The sequence below is a fragment of the Salvia splendens genome, chromosome 7 (genome assembly GCF_004379255.2).
Source record: "Salvia splendens isolate huo1 chromosome 7, SspV2, whole genome shotgun sequence".
In the NCBI taxonomy this organism is placed as follows: Eukaryota; Viridiplantae; Streptophyta; class Magnoliopsida; order Lamiales; family Lamiaceae; genus Salvia; species Salvia splendens.
This window is the reverse complement of record NC_056038.1, coordinates 35,385,014-35,406,068: the sequence shown is the minus strand read 5'-3', so window position 1 is coordinate 35,406,068 and position 21,055 is coordinate 35,385,014. Positions and strand designations below refer to the sequence as shown.

The 21,055-nt window shown below is 39.2% G+C and overlaps 5 protein-coding genes across 6 annotated transcripts; 2 read left to right on the top strand and 3 right to left on the bottom strand.

Annotated features, from left to right (window-relative positions):
- Positions 1 to 598: 598 nt before the first annotated feature.
- LOC121810235 (ketol-acid reductoisomerase, chloroplastic) lies at positions 599 to 3,981 on the top strand. The gene is made up of 10 exons (XM_042211001.1): positions 599 to 948; positions 1,269 to 1,361; positions 1,546 to 1,611; positions 1,710 to 1,850; positions 2,060 to 2,287; positions 2,395 to 2,512; positions 2,585 to 2,724; positions 2,867 to 3,034; positions 3,117 to 3,272; positions 3,439 to 3,981. Exons 1-10 carry the CDS (start codon positions 673 to 675, stop codon positions 3,805 to 3,807), a joined length of 1,755 nt encoding a protein of 584 aa, XP_042066935.1. The 5' UTR covers positions 599 to 672; the 3' UTR covers positions 3,808 to 3,981.
- A 1,016-nt stretch (positions 3,982 to 4,997) lies between these two features.
- LOC121811180 (bifunctional riboflavin kinase/FMN phosphatase-like) lies at positions 4,998 to 8,567 on the bottom strand. 2 transcript variants are annotated; one of them, XM_042211981.1, is made up of 10 exons: positions 8,263 to 8,567; positions 8,009 to 8,195; positions 7,573 to 7,703; positions 6,855 to 6,924; positions 6,470 to 6,535; positions 6,147 to 6,301; positions 5,982 to 6,059; positions 5,775 to 5,887; positions 5,375 to 5,467; positions 4,998 to 5,231 (listed from the first exon to the last, which is right to left on the bottom strand). In XM_042211981.1, the coding sequence occupies exons 1-10, from the start codon at positions 8,345 to 8,347 to the stop codon at positions 5,121 to 5,123; spliced, it is 1,089 nt and encodes a 362-aa protein (XP_042067915.1). In that variant the 5' UTR covers positions 8,348 to 8,567; the 3' UTR covers positions 4,998 to 5,120. The 2 variants fall into 2 exon arrangements, with proteins under 2 accessions (XP_042067915.1, XP_042067916.1); XM_042211982.1 differs by having other exon boundaries at positions 4,998 to 5,222.
- Positions 8,568 to 9,349: 782 nt separating this feature from the next.
- On the bottom strand, positions 9,350 to 12,232 carry LOC121811397 (14-3-3 protein 9-like). The gene is made up of 7 exons (XM_042212249.1): positions 11,992 to 12,232; positions 11,216 to 11,522; positions 11,033 to 11,120; positions 10,522 to 10,631; positions 10,286 to 10,434; positions 9,661 to 9,719; positions 9,350 to 9,557 (listed from the first exon to the last, which is right to left on the bottom strand). The coding sequence occupies exons 1-7, from the start codon at positions 12,062 to 12,064 to the stop codon at positions 9,555 to 9,557; spliced, it is 789 nt and encodes a 262-aa protein (XP_042068183.1). The 5' UTR covers positions 12,065 to 12,232; the 3' UTR covers positions 9,350 to 9,554.
- A 1,661-nt stretch (positions 12,233 to 13,893) lies between these two features.
- Positions 13,894 to 14,340, top strand: LOC121810807 (protein AGENET DOMAIN (AGD)-CONTAINING P1-like). Its single transcript, XM_042211531.1, has one exon. The coding sequence runs from the start codon at positions 13,894 to 13,896 to the stop codon at positions 14,338 to 14,340; it is 447 nt and encodes a 148-aa protein (XP_042067465.1).
- An 888-nt stretch (positions 14,341 to 15,228) lies between these two features.
- On the bottom strand, positions 15,229 to 20,179 carry LOC121741783 (phosphoenolpyruvate carboxylase 2-like). Its single transcript, XM_042134689.1, has 10 exons — positions 19,721 to 20,179; positions 18,560 to 18,951; positions 18,397 to 18,481; positions 18,080 to 18,302; positions 17,888 to 17,991; positions 17,705 to 17,792; positions 17,470 to 17,624; positions 16,382 to 17,380; positions 15,900 to 16,286; positions 15,229 to 15,790 (listed from the first exon to the last, which is right to left on the bottom strand). Exons 1-10 carry the CDS (start codon positions 19,883 to 19,885, stop codon positions 15,488 to 15,490), a joined length of 2,901 nt encoding a protein of 966 aa, XP_041990623.1. The 5' UTR covers positions 19,886 to 20,179; the 3' UTR covers positions 15,229 to 15,487.
- Positions 20,180 to 21,055: the final 876 nt, after the last annotated feature.

Sequence of the window (21,055 nt, the reverse complement as noted above, 5' to 3'; positions counted from 1 at the left end):
TATTACTACTACTATAAAATATTACGAGTAATTAATTTGTCCCACGTATATTTTTCATTTCATTATAGTTTGATTGATTAGTCTACTTCACTATAGACGTCCACCTAAATAATAGAGACATTTCTTTTCGGTACGAAGCTTAAGAACAGTGTTACATGGTTACATGGATAGTGAAATAAGTAAAAGAGATGAAGAGAGAATAAAGTAAAAATAAAAATTACTTTTTACTAAAAATAGAAATAACTCAATTAACTTGAAACTTCATTAAATAGAAAAATGACTCTATCTATTTCCACATATGTAGTTTTATACAAGTATTAAAATATGTGTTTATTAATTATCTCAATTTAATGCTCAACCTTAATAGTGATTCGAACTTCAACCTACTCCCTAAGTTTTTTAAAAAATAAAAATTATTTTATTTTTGATTTATTTCTTAAAAGTGGAAATTTTCTATTTTAGAAAATGAATAATCCACTAATACTAATTACATTATTTTTTTTATATTTCGTCTCTTTTATTTAACCTTAGATTAGAGTAGAAACATATACCCATTCTATTCCCATTTCCACTATATAAGGGAATGTGAGCTGAAACACACAAACCCTATCTCACTCATCTGAGCTCACATTTTCTCTCACTCCTTCTCGCACTCGAAAAGCCACACGTACTATGGCGGCCGCCGCCCCCACCTCTCTCTCCACCTCCCCCACCTCCACCGCAGCTCTCAATCCTCCTACCAAAGCTCCGGCCGCATCCCTCGGCTTCCTCTCCACATCCTCCCCTTCTCTCAAGCCGCTCCGCTCCGCCGCTTCTTCCAGAGCCACCACCGGCTCCGCCTCGGCGGCGCGGATGGTCTCTGTTCCCGCTATCAAGCCTCAGGAGTCTCTCGATTTCCAGACCTCCGTCTTCAAAAAGGAGAAGGTCAACCTCGCTGGTCACGAGGAGGTATATGTTTAGGGTTAATTGCCAAATGTGTGTGGTGGATCTGGGGGAAATGTTATTGAGAGGGTTTATGCTGTTTATTTATGCTCCGATTAAACAAATCTGAGATTGATTAATTTATTACGCTTGGTAGCTATGTAGATATAGATAGATCTGCTCTTTTTCTTTGTTAATATTTAATTTGGATTAACAAGTGAGTAATAAATAATGAATAATGAGCTGATGTAGTAAGATGTTTGTATTAAGCTATTACTAATCTGATGATTATTTAGAGTTTGAATTTGTGTGATTGCTGATGCTGTTGTATTGGATGCACTATGCAGTACATTGTGAGAGGAGGAAGGGATCTGTTCAAGCTGTTGCCAGATGCATTTAAGGGAATTAAGCAGATTGGGGTGATTGGTTGGGGCTCTCAGGTACTTTATTACTACATCACCTGAGAATGTTGGTGATTATTGAGATATTTTGTCTTATCCAGCATCTGGTATTTGTTAAGTTGTCTTGTTGTGGCATTTCAGATAATTTGCTTTTGCTTCTCTTTTCAAGAATATACTGTGTTTATTCGTTGTTGTTATAAGTGAAGTCTTGTTTTTGGTGTAGGGACCTGCTCAAGCACAGAACTTGAGGGATTCTCTTGCTGAAGTGAAATCTGATATTGTTGTTAAGGTAATTTTGTGTTTTTTTTACTTGACTCATTATGTGGATGAGGCATGTTCTGATCTTTTTTGAAGTGAGTGATTTATTTTATGTTGACTTTCATGTAGATTGGTTTGAGAAAGGGTTCTAGTTCATTTGCTGAGGCTCGTGCTGCTGGGTTTACAGAAGAAAGTGGGACACTTGGAGACATATATGAAACCATATCTGGCAGTGATTTGGTGATGCTCTTGATATCGGACTCAGCTCAGGTGACAATTGCCTTGAACCTTCACTGAGGCCTTTGATTAAATCCTCATTTTATGTCAACTACTTAATTCGTCTGGCACATCTTTTTTCCGAGTCTTGTGTGGCATTGTTATGATGCTCATAGAAGTTTATACCAATCAATTTTATGATTTGCCGTATGTGTTTTTCTTTGTTGGAGGTGTCTTTATTCTTAATTTGTTCAATGTTGCAGGCTGATAATTATGAGAAGGTGTTCTCACACATGAAACCAAATAGTATCCTTGGACTTTCCCATGGGTTCCTGTTGGGACATCTGCAGTCCGTGGGTCTCGACTTCCCCAAGAACATTAGTGTAATAGCTGTATGTCCCAAGGGGATGGGTCCCTCTGTGAGAAGGTTATATGTGCAAGGGAAAGAAGTGAATGGTGCTGGTATCAATTCAAGTTTTGCTGTTCACCAGGTACCCATCTTGTTTATATGTGTTTATATCCAATGACAGGATTTATGTATATAGGTTACACTTTGTTGTGGTGTGAATGTTTGACGTGTTCTCTTTATTTCTTGAAGGATGTTGATGGCAGAGCTACTGATGTTGCCCTTGGATGGTCAGTGGCCCTTGGTTCACCTTTCACTTTCGCCACTACCTTGGAGCAGGAGTATAAAAGTGATATCTTTGGGGAGAGAGGTAAGAATGTCTCCTGAGGTTACTTGTGCCATGTTGGCTCATAAATTCTCTAAATCACCTTTCGATCATCAGGTATTTTGCTTGGTGCCGTGCATGGTGTTGTTGAGTGCTTATTCAGAAGGTACACTGAAAATGGGATGAGTGAAGATCTTGCTTACAAGAACACAGTTGAGAGCATTACAGGGACAATATCGAAGACCATATCAACAAAGGTTAGTCAAAGTGTCGATTTGTTTTTGAATCTTCGTCACCCTTGCAATATTTTGCCTCAAGATGCCTGAAGATTACTGAATTTCTTTGTTCTTTTAATTGCTCTTTTTTATTGAACTAATTTGCTTTCTGAAATTGTTACAGGGTATGCTAGCAGTCTATAATGCCTTGGATGCACAAGGCAAAAAGGACTTTGAGACAGCGTATAGTGCTTCGTACTATCCCTGCATGGACATCCTCTACGAGTGCTATGAAGATGTGGCCAGTGGCAGTGAGATCAGGAGTGTTGTCTTGGCTGGCCGTCGATTTTATGTATGTCTACCTCATTTTGATGAGACCAGTTGTGTTTCCTATTTCTTCAACCGATATTTATCAGTATGTTTTTCTCCTTCAGGATAAGGAAGGCCTACCTGCCTTCCCTATGGGTAAAATCGATCAGACCCGGATGTGGAAAGTTGGTGAGCGTGTAAGAGCCCAACGCCCAGCAGGTGACTTGGGACCTCTGTATCCTTTCACCGCAGGAGTCTTTGTGGCATTGATGATGGCCCAGGTGCGTTGTCTCTTTCCAATCGAATATTCATTTCCCCATTGTATATGAAGCAAGCTTAAATGATTTGGCGTCAGAAATCTATGGTGGTTATGTGAATTTATTCTGTTTAGTTGATGGTTCCTCTAATCTAACTGAATGTTCTTAAATTTGCTTTTGGACAACTCAGATTGAGATCTTGAGGAAGAAGGGGCACTCATACTCTGAAATTATAAACGAGAGTGTGATCGAATCCGTGGACTCATTGAATCCTTTCATGCACGCTCGCGGTGTATCATTCATGGTTGACAACTGCTCGACAACAGCCAGGTTGGGATCAAGGAAATGGGCCCCAAGATTTGATTACATCCTCACCCAGCAGGCCCTTGTAGCTGTGGACAACGGCTCCCCCATCAACCAGGACCTCTTGAGCAACTTCCTCTCGGATCCTGTGCACGGCGCAATCGAAGTATGTGCCCAGCTGAGGCCCACCGTCGACATCTCAGTGCCTGCCGATGCGGATTTCGTCCGCCCAGAGCTGCGACAATCCGGCAACTGAAGACACAGCAAGTCTTCTTTCTTCTCTTCTCAGTTTGAGCTGAGCTGCACAGCCTAGTAAGGCTGCTCTGGTTGAACCTTAGGATCCTGTTTTTCTTATTTATGTTCTGTATGACGGTATGGCATAAGGTTGTTCTGCTAGTTGGTAATAATATGATGGTGTTTGTTGTTCTGATTCCTCTAAGTTGGTTTTATATTCTTGAGTTTTATATTTTGAGTCACAACTCCAAGATCGAGATATTATAGGAATCATTAGCCCCAAAAGGGCTTAATACGATCAACAAAAAAGTCAATAAGGGTATTGAGTCAATTTACAACAAATTAGTAGTAATTAACTTTTGAAAAAAATAATTTTAAAACGCATATAACTTTCTCAATTTAAATTATTTTTTCTCACAACATATATCAAATTAAAGATAATTTCATAAGAATTCTAACGAGATCTCACTTGCATATGTTTACAATGTCAAAATTTGAAAAAAAATTCAAAAATTTTCAATTTTTTCGTACAATAACAAATGTCAACATGATATATAAAATATGTCAATATACTACCTATAGAATATCAATATAAGCAAAGTGTTAACATTCTCAAAGCATTGTGTTAACATTCTCAAAGCAATGGTGTTGATATTTTCGAAACATTATATTGACATTTTCATCCAAAACCATAATTTGATATTTTTTTTCTTTTTCGATTTAATTAATAAAAATGAAAATTACACGTGGTAAATTGTGTTTAGGTTACTAATTGGTTCAATATTGTTTTGACTGTTAAATTTTAACGACATTATCACTTTTTTGGACCAATTTTTGACCATACAAAGTAGCAGTAGTGTCTATCAAATGTATATCACTACTTACATCGTGCCGTGGAACCTGGTCTTGATTAGAATTAGTGTCTGGATATGGAATTCTTATACATTTATTAGATTTTTTTCTCATCAGATACTTTCTAAATATTTATGTCTACTGAAATATTTATACCTTGATAACACCTAGAGACGATTTAGGTGTTTTTAGTGATTGTGTATGTGTTACTATTTTCTAACATATCTCATAGCAAGTGTAATCTATGATGAAAATGCTATAAAAATAATACATAAAACAACTTACAAATTAGAAAAATTAGGAAATAGACACATCAAGGTCCTCTATGATTAAATTAAAAAGAAAATATGAAACGATCACTTCCAATTATTTGATCCATTTTATTTGAACTAAAAAACATGGTTTTATAGACAGGAATTTAGAAAAAGTACATAATATTCACCAAAAAGCAGAAGCAATAAACTAAATCAGCAGCATCATTTTTCAACATTCAAATAATTTATGGGAAAATTCAGGCAAATCTAAAGCAGCGTCAGCTGTCACTTTGTCTTCATCAACAACCTCTGGGCTGTTCAACATATTCCCCTGCATCAACTATTTCGAATGAATGATACGATATCAGGTGCTGAATTAGAATTAGAAGCAAGCATGGATGTCTAGTGGAGACTTGAAACACGAAGACATCGACAAGTGCCAAACTAAAGTAGCAAGTATATCGAAAATAAGTTTATTTTTACCAGACTGCATGATCTTCGTAGGTAGCCCACGAGCAGCAACTGTATCTCATTGTCGTGACTTGCAACATGATCTCCATCGAGCAGACATGGTTGCTGCGTCAAAAGAAGCCACACGGAGGTGTTAAGAGGTAGACTAAATTACAGAACTGACATGATCTCGAGTAATGGGCAAAATCTTGACCAAGATCAGATTAAAAGCATATTAACTAGAATGTGACAGGAACCTAATTAAATATCATTGAGGAAATAAAGTTATATATGCATCTGGCTTCTCTATCTGTGTAGAAAGTATGAAGAAGGAACGTATTAAGTATTAACGGGGAAGCTCTGACGAAGTATATGCATGATCCAAATGCTATTTAGAATTACATGTCAAAAGAAGATGACTAAAAGTACTCACGATTGTTTTCTTAGAAGAGATGCTGATTACAGCCTTCGAGACCTGCCCATCTAATTTGGCCCAGCCGATGTATAGTCCCCATATTTGACTCGGAATGTCAGACAATCCATTATCTGGACCACAATGTTTTCCAAAGTTGTAGAAAAAGGTTATCGAAGAATAAATTAGATATTGGAAAGAGAAGGTAAATGAAATTAAGTGTTCTACCTGAGTGTGCCTGAAAAAGCCCGTTGCTAAGGACACCCGTGAGAAGAATGGGTTCAGTAGGCAAAGCATTATCAACCCCTGCAATCATCAAATCAGAAAGTCATGCATCTACTCAAGCAAGGGATGGGAACGGGGGGTGTATTTGACGAAAGCAGGAGACAGTACAATCATCAAACTCAGGAAGACCCCAATGTTCTGGTTGAAAATCTAGGAGTGAGTGCAGTATTGAGTCAGCAATTGAATACGAATCAGATTCATTTTCAAGCGATGGCACGGCTACGACCTTCATGTTAGCAGCCTTTCCTGCTTTAACACCCACACTGTGGAGGACAAGATGCGGGAAAAATTAAAGCTTCTTGTACAGAAAAAAATATATGTTGCAGCAACAAAGTTAAAGTAAACTGTGGCGAAAAATATAATGTGGAGAATAGCTGGATTTACGAAGGTGCAAATCTTCATGTTTATTTATGATGCAATGGTGAACTTACACAGAGTCTTCGATCACAAGACAACATGAAGGATCCATTTCCATTCTCTTTGCAGCTTCAAAAAATCTGTGCAGTGGCAACATTGAATATATATTTAATTTAAAATACAAGATAGAAAACCATGTTTAACAAAATACAACGGTATAACATCAGAAATGGTATAAACTCATTTTATACTCATAAGAGATTCTACAGTATTTAGTTTCAGTGGAAGTCAATTCCATCTATTCATCTGGAAATGAATGATTGGAGTAAACTAACAAGTATAACAAAAATGAACAGAGAGAGGGGAATTTGAGAGAGATAAAAATCATATGTAACCACAACATTAAAAAATTAAGCAAAAGCAACAAGCGTATCACAAAAAATGCAAAATCTGTCTTACAAGTCTGGAGCGGGCTTCCCTGATTTCACCTCATCACTTCCAAGAATGACATTGAAGTTATCCTTCCAACCTATACACAAAAATATTAAAATGATATTTAGGCAGAAACTAAGGAAGCGTCTCTCCACTGAAAAAAGGTAAAAAGAGGGCTTTGAAATGACAATCAGTTGGTTAGGTTCAACAGGGCAGGACTACACATATTCTCCGACAAAACTAAAGAGCCAGTGTCACTAGAGACACCCAAAATAACCAACGTGGAGACTTGATAGTGAGAAAAAATACACAACAGCTTGAGGATACCATGGCAGAGACAGGTTCAATATTTGGACACATATAAGCACCATGTCCCAGTTTACTTATCATGAACAGATAACTAAGTTTAAACTGGGAATTTCTGATTGACTAGTATATTCATGACATGGTACTCATATTTCCAACAGTAAAACGGAGAAAAAAAACTGTATATTAGCACTATTCTCCGGAGTCTTTGGGAATTAATTGATTAAATTGCTCCCCCATTGTTATTTTATACTACAAAAATGGCCTGAAGAAGTAGTAAGTGGACAAAACTGTAGCAACTTGTTATCAACTCTGAATGTTAGAACACAGCAATGACCATTAATATATAGGGTCTTCTAGTTCTATGTAAAATGTGATATCATGAACCATGATTAGGTTATTAGGTAGACACAACAGCAAAAAGAAAGTAACTGGCTACCATCATGGTGAGATATTTTCCCCTCGATGTTCTTCCTCAAAGAATTTGACGCGAGTCCAAAGGGCACACCGTGCTTGTGCAGATGTCTCATGAGGCGGTTAGCACCAGGAAGTGGTTTGGCCAGTAGCCACCTACACCGAAGAGATCACAAGACAACATCATTGAGACATCCAATGCAATCTTCTCCATAGACAATAAAACAAGCTAAAAACAACAACAATTACAATAAGCGTCACTCTACCGAAAAGCATAGACAGTGAGCTTTTCCTATACAATTAGAACTAATACTCCCACAAACACACATGCCGCTTTCAGATGTGTTGAATTAAGCTAAACAGTAGTATCAAATCACTCAACATAAAACAGCATACTTATAAAGACAGGATTTTTAGAACTGATAATTGCATTTGACCCTAAAATCGAAGCGAAAACTCACGTTCCCTGGTACATTGGCAAGATTTCCTTCACGTATTCCTCGGTGGTGAGAGGGAGATCATAGTCATCCACAATTGTAAGAGACGATTCCTTGAAAGTCATCCCCAATCTCTTCCTCTCCTTTTCACTATCCTGCACCCTCCCGTATTTCGCCAAGAAATTCTTCAACACATTCTTCGTAACATCCTCTGACACACAGAAACAGCATCAATCAATCCAACAATGAAACCGAGAGAAACGGGAAGAAATCGATACCTGTGTTCAAAAGGGTGCCGTCCAAATCGAAAATGACGGCGGAAATTTGGGGATCGGAGCTCGAATTTTCCGCCGCGGAGCCCATAGACTGTGAATGCGGTTTTGTGAGGGTGTTGTGTGGATTGGAGGAGAGAGAGAGGAGGAGGAGCGTTGGGATTGAAATAGAGAGAGGGATAGATTCTCATCGCAATAGGGTTTATGGTGGCTGGAGAATAGAATTGGTATGTGATTGAGTTCTATGTGAATTCAACATGGAAGCATTATTCTAACTGAATATGGAATTCTGGATATAGAATTGTTCTTGGCATATGCCACCTCTTTCGCATATTCATGCATTAGTAGTAGTAGTACTAGCCTACTAGGAGTATTATTTTAATTGTATTTAAAATTATAATAATAAATTATATCTTTCAAATTTTAAAAGTCAATTTTGGAATAAAAAATTATGATTTAAAGTTGACATATTATTTGTTTTAGAATAAATATTTAATTGTAAGAGTTACCTAACGACTCAATTTCGACTAAAAATGTCCCATGAAATATCCAGACCAAATTGCAAGAAGGTGTTGAAATATTCCGGGCAATTTGGAATGAAATTGCTGTGGCATGATATTTTTAAGTAAAAAATTAATGTTAAGGACTATTCGGCACATGAGATATAAATTATCATATGTGATTGAGACATTTTTATTTAAACGTTTAATGAAATATCAATATTTACCGATTAATAGTATTAAATGCATTGAATACGTTTTCCAAAAAGATGCCTATTTGTTTTGCATGTATGAGAAAATGGATTAATAAGTTAAATTACTCAAAATCAATTTATATTAGTCTGTCATACCCCTTCCCCAATTTAGTTGATATATTTATTTTAAATGAATAGAGAATAAAATAAAAACGAGAATGAAAGAAAGATAACAAAGTTTTTGTCAAACAACTAATTCAAATAGCAACTTAGTTGGTTAAACGTTTCCTTCTTCCAACTAACGGGTCCGAGATTCAAGTCACCATGTTCAAAACTACACCGAAGACATGTTAGTATGCAGGAGAATAATTGAAATGAAAAGTTTGGTGGAGACGAAAATAATGATATGTTGAGTTAATTAGGCTAAGGTAGTCACTAAAATTAAACCACCTATACGCCACATCAAATCCCACAACAATAAAACAAACCACAAGCCAACAGCATCATTCACAACCACTGAACAAAGTATCAATACACAAACATAAACACAACGTATCTACTTCGACCCCATACAAGCATATCTCCTCGACAAATCACCGATCGTTCACTGCAATGTACATATAAAAAGAGTGCAGTTGGGACCCGGGCGAACAGTCAATTTGTAAGTGTAATAACTAAGTAAAAGGGGATGGGAGAAAAAAAAAACGCACCTTAGCAAGTGCACCTTCGCCTCCTGCCTTGGAGGCAGCATCCTGCTTTTGTGCTTCGTCTGCAAGCAAGGGATAAGAGATTACATACTTTCAGAAGAACGAGAAAGAATCTTGGAGGATGAGTGCCCTAAGGTTTTTCGATAATTTTCCACAAACAAGTGGCAGGCAACAGATGTTGTCACATTTGGTAAGTTTCTGCTTTAAAATATGATGGAAATCCAATGGAAAGAATATGCTTTGAGAAGGGTTTATTCTTGGATGATTATGCATAGTTCTCTTATTATAATTCATAAAGTCTTCATTATTAATGATGCACTTAAAATAATATAACAGCAGCACATCTTAAAGCCTAATATGGTCAACCTCAGCAACGCATGTAGGAAATTCATAGCGTAGAGATATGAAAAGAACAAATAAAAGGAACATCGGGAATAGAAATGACATGTTATGTTTTGGCACCAAACATTTAGATGTGAAAATTTCAGAAGATCCTGAGTTGCTATGAAGAAAGTCAACTGGAAAGGAAATGAATATTTGCAGAGCTTTACGTCTTTACTCATTAAAATTAAACAAAAACTAATATATTTTGTTTTCGCTATTTCTAATGGCTGTCATGTAAGGTTACCTCCATCCTCTGGAATGTCAGAGGTCCACAGTGTGAGGTTGTCCCTAAGCAGTTGCAGAATTAAGGTGCTATCCTTGTACGATTCTTCGTTCAAGCTATCAAGCTCAGAGATAGCTTCATCAAAAGCTTGCTTTGCAAGATGGCACGCCCTGGAACATATAGATAAGGAAGTTGAGATGAATTTAAAAGTGACTGAATATTATCTCAGAATCAACAGTATTGCTGAGAAGACATACCTTTCAGGGGAATTCAAAATTTCATAGTAAAAGACTGAAAAGTTCAAAGCCAGCCCCAAGCGAATAGGATGCGTTGGAGGCAGTTCCGTCTCAGCAGATTTAGTAGCCAACTTTAACCAAGTTCAAAGAAGAATAGTAAGTATATAACAAAACTGAAATAGGTAGGTTATTATGCCAGTAGAGTCAGTATATAGATTACAACTAGAAATAGTAAGTAAATGAACAAACAACATATAATATTTCATTATCATTTACTGCAAAGAAAATCTTCTTCAGATGCACTTTAAGATCCAGGTTATCACAACTAAAAAAAATCAGGTTATCACATATTGAGATTAAGTTATTAACCATTGTTGTATCAATTCTTGGATCATTTGTAAACAGAAACATCACATATGACAAACAAGAATCAGTAAGCATTACGAAATCCTATCCTTCCTTTGGGGGTGGGGTTAGCTTGGCGGAAACCTTATTCATAAACTGTAAATTGATAAAGAAACCCAACATATACCTCATATGCTTTCAGTGACTGATCAGCAACGTCATTCCTGTCATTACCTGCCTTAAATTCAGCCAAATACCTATAGTAATCCCCTTTCCTGAGAAGGTGAAAGACACTCAAGTTAGCAGTAAAAAGGACAAAAAACTAAAAATCATAAATCCATAATTTGTCAATAACAGAGTAACTTCTTACATCTTATAGTAAAACACAGTTGATTCACCAGCTGTGCAGGAAGGAATAAGATGCTCATCAACGACAGTCATGATATCACTACAAATATTAGTGAGCTCTAACTCAACCTTCTGGCGGTACTCCTTGATCCGCTTAGCATTCTGCTCATTTCCTCTGGACTCTTCCTTCTGCTCAATCGAAGATAATATTCTCCATGAAGCTCTTCTAGACCCGATCACATTCTTGTACCCAACAGATAGCAAGTTCCTCTCTTCGATTGTTAACTCCACATCCATTTTAGCCACATTTTTCATTGATTCCACCATCTCTGCAAAATTACCCCAATTTTTCAAAACACCAGCCAAATTACTACGTTAACTTCTGTTAAATCAAAACAACGTAAAACCAAATTCTCTAGATCAGGATTATCAAAACCAGAATCAGTAGAGCTGAACAGGTAAAACACTATCCAGTTATTTAAAACATAAATTAAAACTTGAAACCCCTAAAACCGAAAAAAAAAAGTTCGCTAAACACTATGAGAGATGAATTTAGAGCTCCAAATATATACTATCAGAAAGCATTTAAGCAGAAATTTCAACCTCCATCCTTCTAACATAGCTGCAACAACATCAAGCAAAGCAGTATAACAAGCAGAAGCAAATGGTTTACTACTTCAAGCTCCCCAAAAATTAGAACAGAGTTAAGCAAAGCGCAAGCAGAGACGAGATCGATATTCATGCTAAACTAATCGATCCATATAAAGCCAAACTTAGTCCGAGCCAGGGAGGGTTTACCGTCGTATCGCTCAGCTTGCTCGGCAAGTTTAGCGATGTAAACAGCGGTTTCGCGATCTGAAGAGGAAGCCATCGCCGATCCAAAGGCACTCGCTCTCTCTCTCTCTAGGTTTTTTGACACCTGCGGATTTATTTTGAGAGTCGATTTCCACAGCAACAAAAGGGGAAAGTAGGAGTAGGGGAGAGTGAGGAGAGAGATAGAAAGTGGTTGGGAAAAATTTAGAGAAATGATTGATTGACTGACCAACTGCTCCCTCCTGTGACTTTTATTCAGTTCCCTACGGTTTCTACGCTACTTTCGTATACTCCGTCCAATTAAAATTTTGCGATCACAAGAGATAGTCACATTTTCTTTTAGACCGTCCAAATAGGAATAGCCCAGCCATAGCCTAGCCACTGCTACATCATCAGCACTAAAAATCCTCCTGGCACATCATCAAAACAAGCAAATAGCCCAGCCATAGCCTAGCCACATAATATCCACATCACTATTAACAAATATATACAAAATGAAATAATTAACAATCACACAATATACGAAATTTAATTTACGAGACATATACGGGAAAAGTTTAATAATAATATTAAAATTTTAAAAAGTACAATAATTTAAAAAAATACATTAATTTAAAAATAAGTGGTGCGAATAAAAATGACGAACAAAGTGCGTATATATAGTGTTTCGGGAAAAAAAATTTAAAATTTCGCGCTAGGCGGTGCGCTGGGCGATCCCGGCGCTGCAATAGCGCCGAGCGGACCGCCCAGCGCCACGCGACCGCCCAGCGCTGCGCGGTTTCTCTCTCCATTCGCCCGCTGGGCGACTGCAATAGACTGCCCAGCGCCGGCGCTCGGCTGGGCGGCATTGTGGATGGTCTTATGGAAAAAGTTCTATCTCACATTAATATAAATATATTATTTTCTCTCTCTATCTAACACATAAAACAATACTCCCTTCATCTCGTACTACTCGCACGTTTCATTTTCGGCACGGAGATTAAGGAATGAGTGTATAGCAAAGTCAAATATTACGGCTGTAGGTGAAAATTTTTACTAAAAATGGAAATAGTGCAAATAACTTGGGACGCCCAGAAAGGAAATAAGTGCAAGTAGTCCGGGACGGAGGGAATATCTCCTAAAATCTCGTGTCATTCTTCAACTATGTCATCTACTATGGGACGGAGTGAGTACGAAATTTTAGAAGTTGTGGATTAATGTTATTAATTGGGGAGAGAAATAGTAGGTGTAAGTATTAAATTGAGAAAAAAAGAGAGTTTAATTAAAGAAACAAAAAAGTGATTGATTGTATTAATTAGAGAGAGAAAGTTACTAAAAATAAAAATATGTCATCTTAGTTTAGACAAATAAAAAAGGAAAGTGTGTCATCTTAGCTAGGACGAAGGGAGTGCTACTCTACTACTACCTCCGTTCCGGCTAAGATGACATATTTCTTGGTCGGCATGAAATTTATGAGTTATTGGTTGAAATGTTTAATTAGAGAGAGAGCTTAACAACAATCCATGCTAATATATGCTATAAATACAATATGTTACAAAAATAGCACCAATCCACAAGCAAAAACGATAATTGGAATTTACAATCAAACCTAAAATTTGTGTTGAACTTAATTTGCTGCGTATAATAATTTATATTAATTCTTAATTACTACGTAATACGAAAACTAAATAAGGCAAGTTTACATATAAGTCAGTTTCCATTTATTATATCTTACCATAAATTAAAATCTCCCAAACCCTATGTTTACTTATTAGCCAGTTTCCGTTTATTATAGCTTACCATAAATTCAAATCTCCCAAATCCTATAAATACCCCTCTCTTCTTCTCCTCCTCTAAAATCAAAATCAAAATCAAAATCAACTTCAATCAAATTCAACAACTCTAACGATGCCGTCAATTCGTGTGAACTTCAATCCGCAGCGCTTCCGGCGCGGCGATCTGGTGGAGGTGGCTAGCGCGCAGGAAGGCTTCGTCGGCTCCTACTTCGAGGCGACGGTGGTGGCCGATCTGGGGAAGGACGGTTACCTGGTGCAGTACCGCACTCTGCTCAAGGACGATTTCTCGGGGCCACTGCGCGAGGTGGTGAGCGCGGCGGAGGTCCGGCCGCGGCCGCCGCCGGATCCGGCGGAGAGGTACCGGGTGTACGACGTGGTGGACGCGTTCGACAACGAGGGGTGGTGGTGGGGGAGGATCACCGGGAGGAGCGGAGACAGCTATTCGGTGTTCTTCGAGACCACCGGAGATGAGATTTTTTATCATAAGAATGTGCTGAGGACTCATCAGGAGTGGAGCGATGGGAGATGGAGTTTGGCGATGTTGATTCCGATTGGTTGATTTTATCTTGGATTAAACAAGATGATTACTCTTAATTTTGCTTCTGTTTGGAATTTGGATTGAGAATTGGCGGAGTATATATATATATGATGTTCATATGTAGGTTTATGTTTTTGATCGTGCTATAATTTGATTTTAATGAATATTGTGAATGGAAATCGTTGATTCTTTTTAATTCTTGAATTATTACTTGATTATCTTGATTCTTGTTAATTACTCTGAGTTTTTTTTTTTTTACTTTCGCTTGTGAATTGGCTGAGTATAGTTTTTTGTTTGAATAATTGGCGGGCATATGTAGAAGTAAAAGGGGCTCAAGCCCCCTCAAATGTAAAACTAATTTTATAATACTTCAATTCATATCAATATAAAAACAAACAAATAAATGAATTTAACCACTTGTTTATTGAAAAACAGTTCAACACCGAAGCAATCTACTTGATTAGTACTAATTTCTTGGTAAAAAGAAATCAAATGTAACCTAATTTCAATTTAATTGGAGGATGGCAAAACTATTCTACGAGGTTTAAAGCATACCTATTTACTATACATTTTTCTCAAGACAAGAGCACGTCATAGTTTTTATACATTTTTCTCAGTTCTTATTTTACTAATTATTTATTGTTGTGTATATCATAATTAAATTCCTATATAATTAATTATAAATACAATTTTCATTAAAATTACATAATTAATAGCTGGAAATTGTATAATTAAAAGTTGAAAATGGTCCGATTTTTGCCATGCATGTACAACGCCGAGGACGAGTGGCGCATCGCAAGCTTGTGTTTTCACATAGCACAATGTGCGTGCACAAGCGCGATGAGGCACACAATACGCATGCATGCTAGACACACCGTCGAAGATGCCCTAATTAATTAAGCTGCTACATAAAAGTAACATTTCTGAAATAATTCACAAAGTAGTGTTTTGGGGACAATTATTATTGGCCTCAAATAATCTAAGTTTGCTCCTCAAATTAACATCAAACACCAAAAGTTACAAGTTGATAACATAAAAACACACACCAAGTACTATTATCATCACTACACTTATTTCTTTTCTTCAATGCCTTCTCTCTTCCCAAAAGTGGGAAGGGACAACAATCAAGCAAAAGAATCATCTCCCAACTCAGCCACGGCCGCCCCGACTAGCCGGTGTTCTGCAACCCGGCTGCGATACCCTTCATGGTGAGGATGAGCGTGTCCTCCAGTCCCGGGGCATACTCGCTCGTGGGGTTCAGCTTCACCAGCTCATCCGCCGGCTTGCTGGTGTCCATCTCCATGATCTCCTTCGACAGATGCGGGCCCACCTTCACGCTGTAGGTGGGGTCCCGGATGCGCTTCAACGTGTAGATCTGGCACACGTTGAGGACCGTGATGTATGGGTCACGGAGCCTCAGCCTCTGCCTCAGGTAGGGGTCTCCTTCCAGGATCTCCTTGTGTCCAGCAACCTGCGAGCGAACGAGTGAGTATACGCTCGTTTCTCGAAGCATCGTGCTCGTTTCTTGCAATCAAGAACCTTGCAAGTGTTTATAAACAATGAGAGGATTCACATCTCACCTGAAGGATCATGTCCTGAGTCGCTTGATAGTTGGCGCGGAGCTGCTCTCCCAAGGCCCAAAGATCCTCGGAGACGAGGAGCTTGTCGCACAGAGCACCGATCTTGGGGTCGCCCTTGGCGAAGACCATCTCGATCAAGTCGATCGTCACTCTAAAGAACGGCCACCCGTTGTACATGTCTCGTAGCATCTGCAGATTCTTGATGTCTTTGCGGATTACCTCGTTCATCGCAGCCCCAAAACCGAGCCAGACTGGGAGATGGAATCGCGTCTGTGTCCACGCAAATATCCACGGGATTGCTCGGAGGGACTCTATGCCACCACTCGGTTTTCTCTTAGACGGACGGCTCCCAATGTTCATCCGGCCATACTCCAGCTCGGGCGTCGCCTGAAGAACAACAACAAGGCCAACGAGACGCGAAGGAGGTAAATGCAAGCTACACGTTAAGAGAAACGACAACCTAACAAAGCATTAGTACTTACGAGACGAAAGTATTCAACGAATCGAGGCTCTTGGAAGACAACTGAGCGGTATTCTTTCGTGGCGATAACAGCCATCTCGTCCATGAGGACGCGCCACTCGGGCTTTGGGGCGATCGGAGGGTGCATTCCATGCTCGAGCGTGGCAGCGGTGAATCTCTGGAGCGTTCTGAAACACAAGTGCTCCTCTCCGAACGACTGCTCGATGACTTCTCCCTGAACCGTGACACGGAGAGAGCCATGAATGGTGTCCGGCGGCTGAGACAATATGGCAAGGTGAGTCGGCCCGCCTCCTCGTCCGACAGTCCCTCCTCGGCCATGGAACATCGTGAGCTTCACCCCGAATTCCTTCGCCACCTTGATGAGCTCCTCCTGAGCCTTATACAGCTGCCACGCAGCAGAAAGCCGACCAGCGTCCTTCCCCGAGTCCGAGTATCCGATCATGACCTCTTGCTTCCCGTTGATCCTTTCGCGGTACCAATCTATGGAGAAGAGACGAGCCACGGCCGCAGGAGCGGCCTCAAGATCAGCAAGTTTCTCGAACAGGGGAACCACTCTTAGAGGGGTCTTGACGTGGCACTCTCGTTGCAAAAGCTCGACGGCGAGCACATCAGACGGGGAAGTCGCCATCGAGATAATGTAGGCGCCAAAGCTGTCCGAGGGGAGCTCAGCAAGGACGTGGAACGTGTCGAGGACATCGGCGATCTCCTCTGTTTTCGGAAGGTCTGGGCCGAACAACGGACGCTTGCCGCTGAGTTCAGATAAAAGCCACTCCTGACGGCGCTCCTCGGGCCATTCCTTGTAGGATCCGATCTCGAGGTGCCTCGTGATAGCATCCAGAACATCGGTGTGCCTATCCGACTCTTGCCGGATGTCAAGCCTCACGAGCGATAGTCCAAACGTCGAAACTTGTCGTAGAAAATCGAGAAGGCTCCCGTCAGCAATTGGTCGATCACCGGAGGCACAGAGCGATCGGTAGCACAACTCGAGAGGCTCCAGAAACTGAACATAAAACACATTATATTTCAAAACCACAAATTTATTTTCAAGAAACAAACTGACCATAAAAGAAGTTTTTTTCATCAGCAAACCTCTTCTGTGTTAGTGAAGGTAAACTCATCAGGAATATCGGATGTTCCGTTTGTAAGCAACTGGCGAGCACGTTCACGAGTGTGAGAGAGCTTGTCCCTCACGTCTCCGAGAATAACACGATAAGGCTCATTCGCGGGAACTTGCTTCCAAAATTCTGATGAAAAGAGTTCAGAAGAGACAAGTGAGTTTGTTATCGAGCAAACAACAAGTAATCAATCAAACATATTAGCATACCGATGTAATGTTTAGCGTCCCTCTTGGAAGAGCTGTGGAGTTCTTCTGCACGCACGCGGAGTTCATCGCTGCAGCGCCACATTGAAAGCTAACGAGGACAACATACAGAAGGGTCGTGGCTCGTTAGAAATTCGGAGATTTGAAGATGCTTAGCTGATAACTTTTTTAAGGCCAGTTTCTCACCTCGAACATGAGATCTTCGATCTGTGAGAAGTATAAGTTAGCAGCCATCATCCTAGACAATAAGCATACATCTCTTGTAACTTCGGGAGTCACCCGAGGATTGCCTACAATCACGTAGCGTTCATCTCCGCTTCGACTCGTGACATTTCAAAATGTAGCTACAAACAGGAAAGTAAGGAAGAAGGGCGATACCATCGCGATCTCCACCCATCCAGGAGGAGAATTGAATAAGAGGGGCGTTGTAAGGAACGCGCTCGTTTATCCCGATGTTCTTCAGAGCAGTGTCCACACGTCGCAAGAATTTTGGCACTCCCTTCCATATGGTCTCGTGGAAGTAACTCATTCCAGCCCTCATCTCATCTTGAGGAGTCGGGGGGTTTCTCCTGATCTCGTCAGTACGAAATGCAGCTTGTATCTGAACAAACCCGCAAAAACAAACATGTTTAGAATATGTTCGCTTTCGCTAGATCATTGCAACTATAAACAATGTACCATTAGCAGTGAGTTACCTCTCTTTGCAATGCCTCGTCAAGCTCCTGCTTATCATCGGGGGTGATGTCCTTTGCGTTTAGCTGAGTCAAGCAGTCGCGAATCCTGGGAAAAGTCGAATACGTTAGCGCTCTCGCTCTTCCTACTCAATCAAATCATACTAGATCAAGCTGTGTGACAAACCTTGCGTGTTTTTGAAGCAAAGATCTGCGAACAGACTGAGTGGGATGAGCGGTTAGGACCAAGTCGACAGTTTGGTTTTTCAAAGCCTCAAAAACTTCTTCGGGCGTCTTGTTCAGCTCCTCAACCAGCCTCTTGAGAGTCTCCTCGATGTCAGATTCAGTCGTTGCAGAGGCCTCATCCGAGAAGTCGTTCTTCTTCAGCTTATTCCTGCGTCTGTAAGCAATCTGGACCTCCTCAGCAAGGTTGGCCAAGTTGAGCATGTGGGAGAAAGACTTTGCAATGACAATGGAGTCCCCTGCATCCAAACTCGTGAGGACTCGTCCCAGCTCTTCCAGTTTCTGAGGGTCGCGTTTGCCTTCATACTCAGCAGAGATCTCGTAGCAGTCCTGAACCTGGTCCACATTTCAATACCAAAAACATATGCTTCAGCAAAACGTCGTAAACATAGCTGCAAATTTCGTACATTCCATCATCTACTTAGACCAATGACAGCAACCTCAAACAAAGAGGGCTACTTAAGAAGGCAGTAAGCTCCCAAGAAACCTATGTTGTACCATGAACACGCGTTCGATTTGACAAAACCTCAAACCGATCCAAAACAAGCACAGCAGTAATTTAACAACAATCAACTGCATTATCTGAAAAGGTCTCTCCAAATTAATAAGTTTAACCACATCCCATCATCTACTTATACCAATGACCGCGACCTCGACGAAGAGGGCTAATTCAGAAGGAGTAAGCTCAGCTCCACATTACACATGAACACATGCTCAATTTGACAAAAGCCTAAATTTCAAACAGATCCAAAACAAGCAAAGCAGTAATGTAACAACAAGCAACTGCATTATCTAAAAAGGCCTCTCCAAAAATGTAAGTTTAACAGTATCAATTTTTCACCAATATTGACCAAAAACTACACTATCTAAATAAACAAACAACTCTACAAGAACTAATCCTGACTTCAACTTAGACCAACTGGAAAAGCATATACATTCAACAACTTTTCAAAGTCAAACCATAAACAAACACAAAAATTCCCAAAACATAAAAGCAATTCACAAAAAAATTCCAATCTAACACAACTTACTTCACAGTCCACAATCAAGAACAGCAAAAACCAACTCAAAATCCCAAAAAATGGACAAAAACAAAGCTCCATACCGTTTCTCTGATCTCCTCTCCATGCAAGTCTTGAAGAATATCAAGAAAACGGTCCAAGAGAAGAGCATCATACTCCACCAGCTTATCATCCTCAGACACCTTCCCGGGCGCCAACAGCCTCAATTGTGCATCAATCGATGCCATTTTCTCTATCTTCTTACTCATCCTTCTCTCTATATATATAGCCTCTCAAGTAAAGATTCAATCTTTCTCCTCTCCCACCTGTCTCCTACCTCTCAAATCTCAATTCAAAGCGGGAGAAGCTAAAGGGACACGGGAATTTTGAGTGGTTTAGCGTAGACAAGTGTCACGGATGATCGAATTTGCAGTTGAGATACGAGAAGAAAAGTCACGAAAAAGAGAGGATGGTTTCAAGCAGAGGTAATGGTGGAGATCCTCTGGTTTTATAGACAAAATCTTTTGCAATTAGAAATATGGATTCGGATTTTTCCGGAGATTAAGGAGTTAATTAGTTATTCTATGACTTTCAACGAGAATTTTCAACTGCTTCGACACTGGTGCTGTCTCTTTTGGAATTTTTAAGGTTTTTTATGCCTTTTTATTCTTTTCTTTTTTTGTGAATTTATCGCAATGAAATTAAATACAATCAAAATAACTACTTTTTCGAGACACGTGATGTGTGACGCAACAAATATTTATTGTTGATATTGTTTACGGATCCTTCTAGATTATTGATTCTCATAAAAGAATTCGTGGGATCACCAATTGATATTAGAAAAAGGGAGTGAATATTTTTCTCTCAAATACTTGAAAGAAGGTGATAAACCACTACTAATGAGATTTATTTATTTAATTTAATTTAATTTAATTTAATTTAATTTAATTTAATTATTACACAAGCAAATGCATTGGATCTGGGTATATGGGAGGGACTCACATGACAACAATGATTAATTTCAATGATTAGTAATGGTGTGACTGCTGGCATGTGTTATACCAGTATTGATATGGAAAAGCTAATTAAAAATAGAGTAGTTTACTTTGGATTAATAATGCCATTAAATATATATCAGTGGTGTGTGCTTATTAATCTTGATCTCGGTTGTCATCTTGTCATGTTTGGGAAGACTCAAGTATAATTAAAAAATCTAAACTAATTAGTGAAACACAAAATGGATGTTCACGTTTATGTCCATTTTCTCTATAGTTTCAAAAAATTAAATAAGATAAAAATTATTCATTGACTTAGTGTATAGGGAGTAGTATTATATTATAAATATGGCTAAAAATTCAGATAATATTGACCTTTCATATGTGGATGCCTAACAAATGAACGGCGTTGTACTTCATAGCATCGAAGTATCGAATATTGAG

Excerpts from the sequence above, each read along its gene's own strand:
- LOC121811180 (XM_042211981.1), bottom strand. The coding sequence starts at position 8,347 with ATGGGCTCCGCGGCGGAAAATTCGAGCTCCGATCCCCAAATTTCCGCC. Across the intron at positions 7,704-8,008 it reads TTGCCAATGTACCAGGGAAC|GTGGCTACTGGCCAAACCAC; the intron begins GTGAGTTTTCGC and ends TCTTCGGTGTAG. Across the intron at positions 6,536-6,854 it reads GGGAAGCCCGCTCCAGACTT|ATTTTTTGAAGCTGCAAAGA; the intron begins GTAAGACAGATT and ends GCCACTGCACAG.
- LOC121811397 (XM_042212249.1), bottom strand. The coding sequence starts at position 12,064 with ATGGCTTCCTCTTCAGATCGCGAAACCGCTGTTTACATCGCTAAACTT. Across the intron at positions 11,523-11,991 it reads GCAAGCTGAGCGATACGACG|AGATGGTGGAATCAATGAAA; the intron begins GTAAACCCTCCC and ends GTAATTTTGCAG. Across the intron at positions 9,720-10,285 it reads TGACATTCCAGAGGATGGAG|ACGAAGCACAAAAGCAGGAT; the intron begins GTAACCTTACAT and ends CCTTGCTTGCAG.
- LOC121810807 (XM_042211531.1), top strand. The coding sequence starts at position 13,894 with ATGCCGTCAATTCGTGTGAACTTCAATCCGCAGCGCTTCCGGCGCGGC.
- LOC121741783 (XM_042134689.1), bottom strand. The coding sequence starts at position 19,885 with ATGAGTAAGAAGATAGAGAAAATGGCATCGATTGATGCACAATTGAGG. Across the intron at positions 17,992-18,079 it reads GATGGGTGGAGATCGCGATG|GCAATCCTCGGGTGACTCCC; the intron begins GTATCGCCCTTC and ends ACGTGATTGTAG. Across the intron at positions 16,287-16,381 it reads TCGTTGAATACTTTCGTCTC|GCGACGCCCGAGCTGGAGTA; the intron begins GTAAGTACTAAT and ends GTTGTTCTTCAG.
- LOC121810235 (XM_042211001.1), top strand. The coding sequence starts at position 673 with ATGGCGGCCGCCGCCCCCACCTCTCTCTCCACCTCCCCCACCTCCACC. Across the intron at positions 949-1,268 it reads ACCTCGCTGGTCACGAGGAG|TACATTGTGAGAGGAGGAAG; the intron begins GTATATGTTTAG and ends TGCACTATGCAG. Across the intron at positions 2,725-2,866 it reads CGAAGACCATATCAACAAAG|GGTATGCTAGCAGTCTATAA; the intron begins GTTAGTCAAAGT and ends AAATTGTTACAG.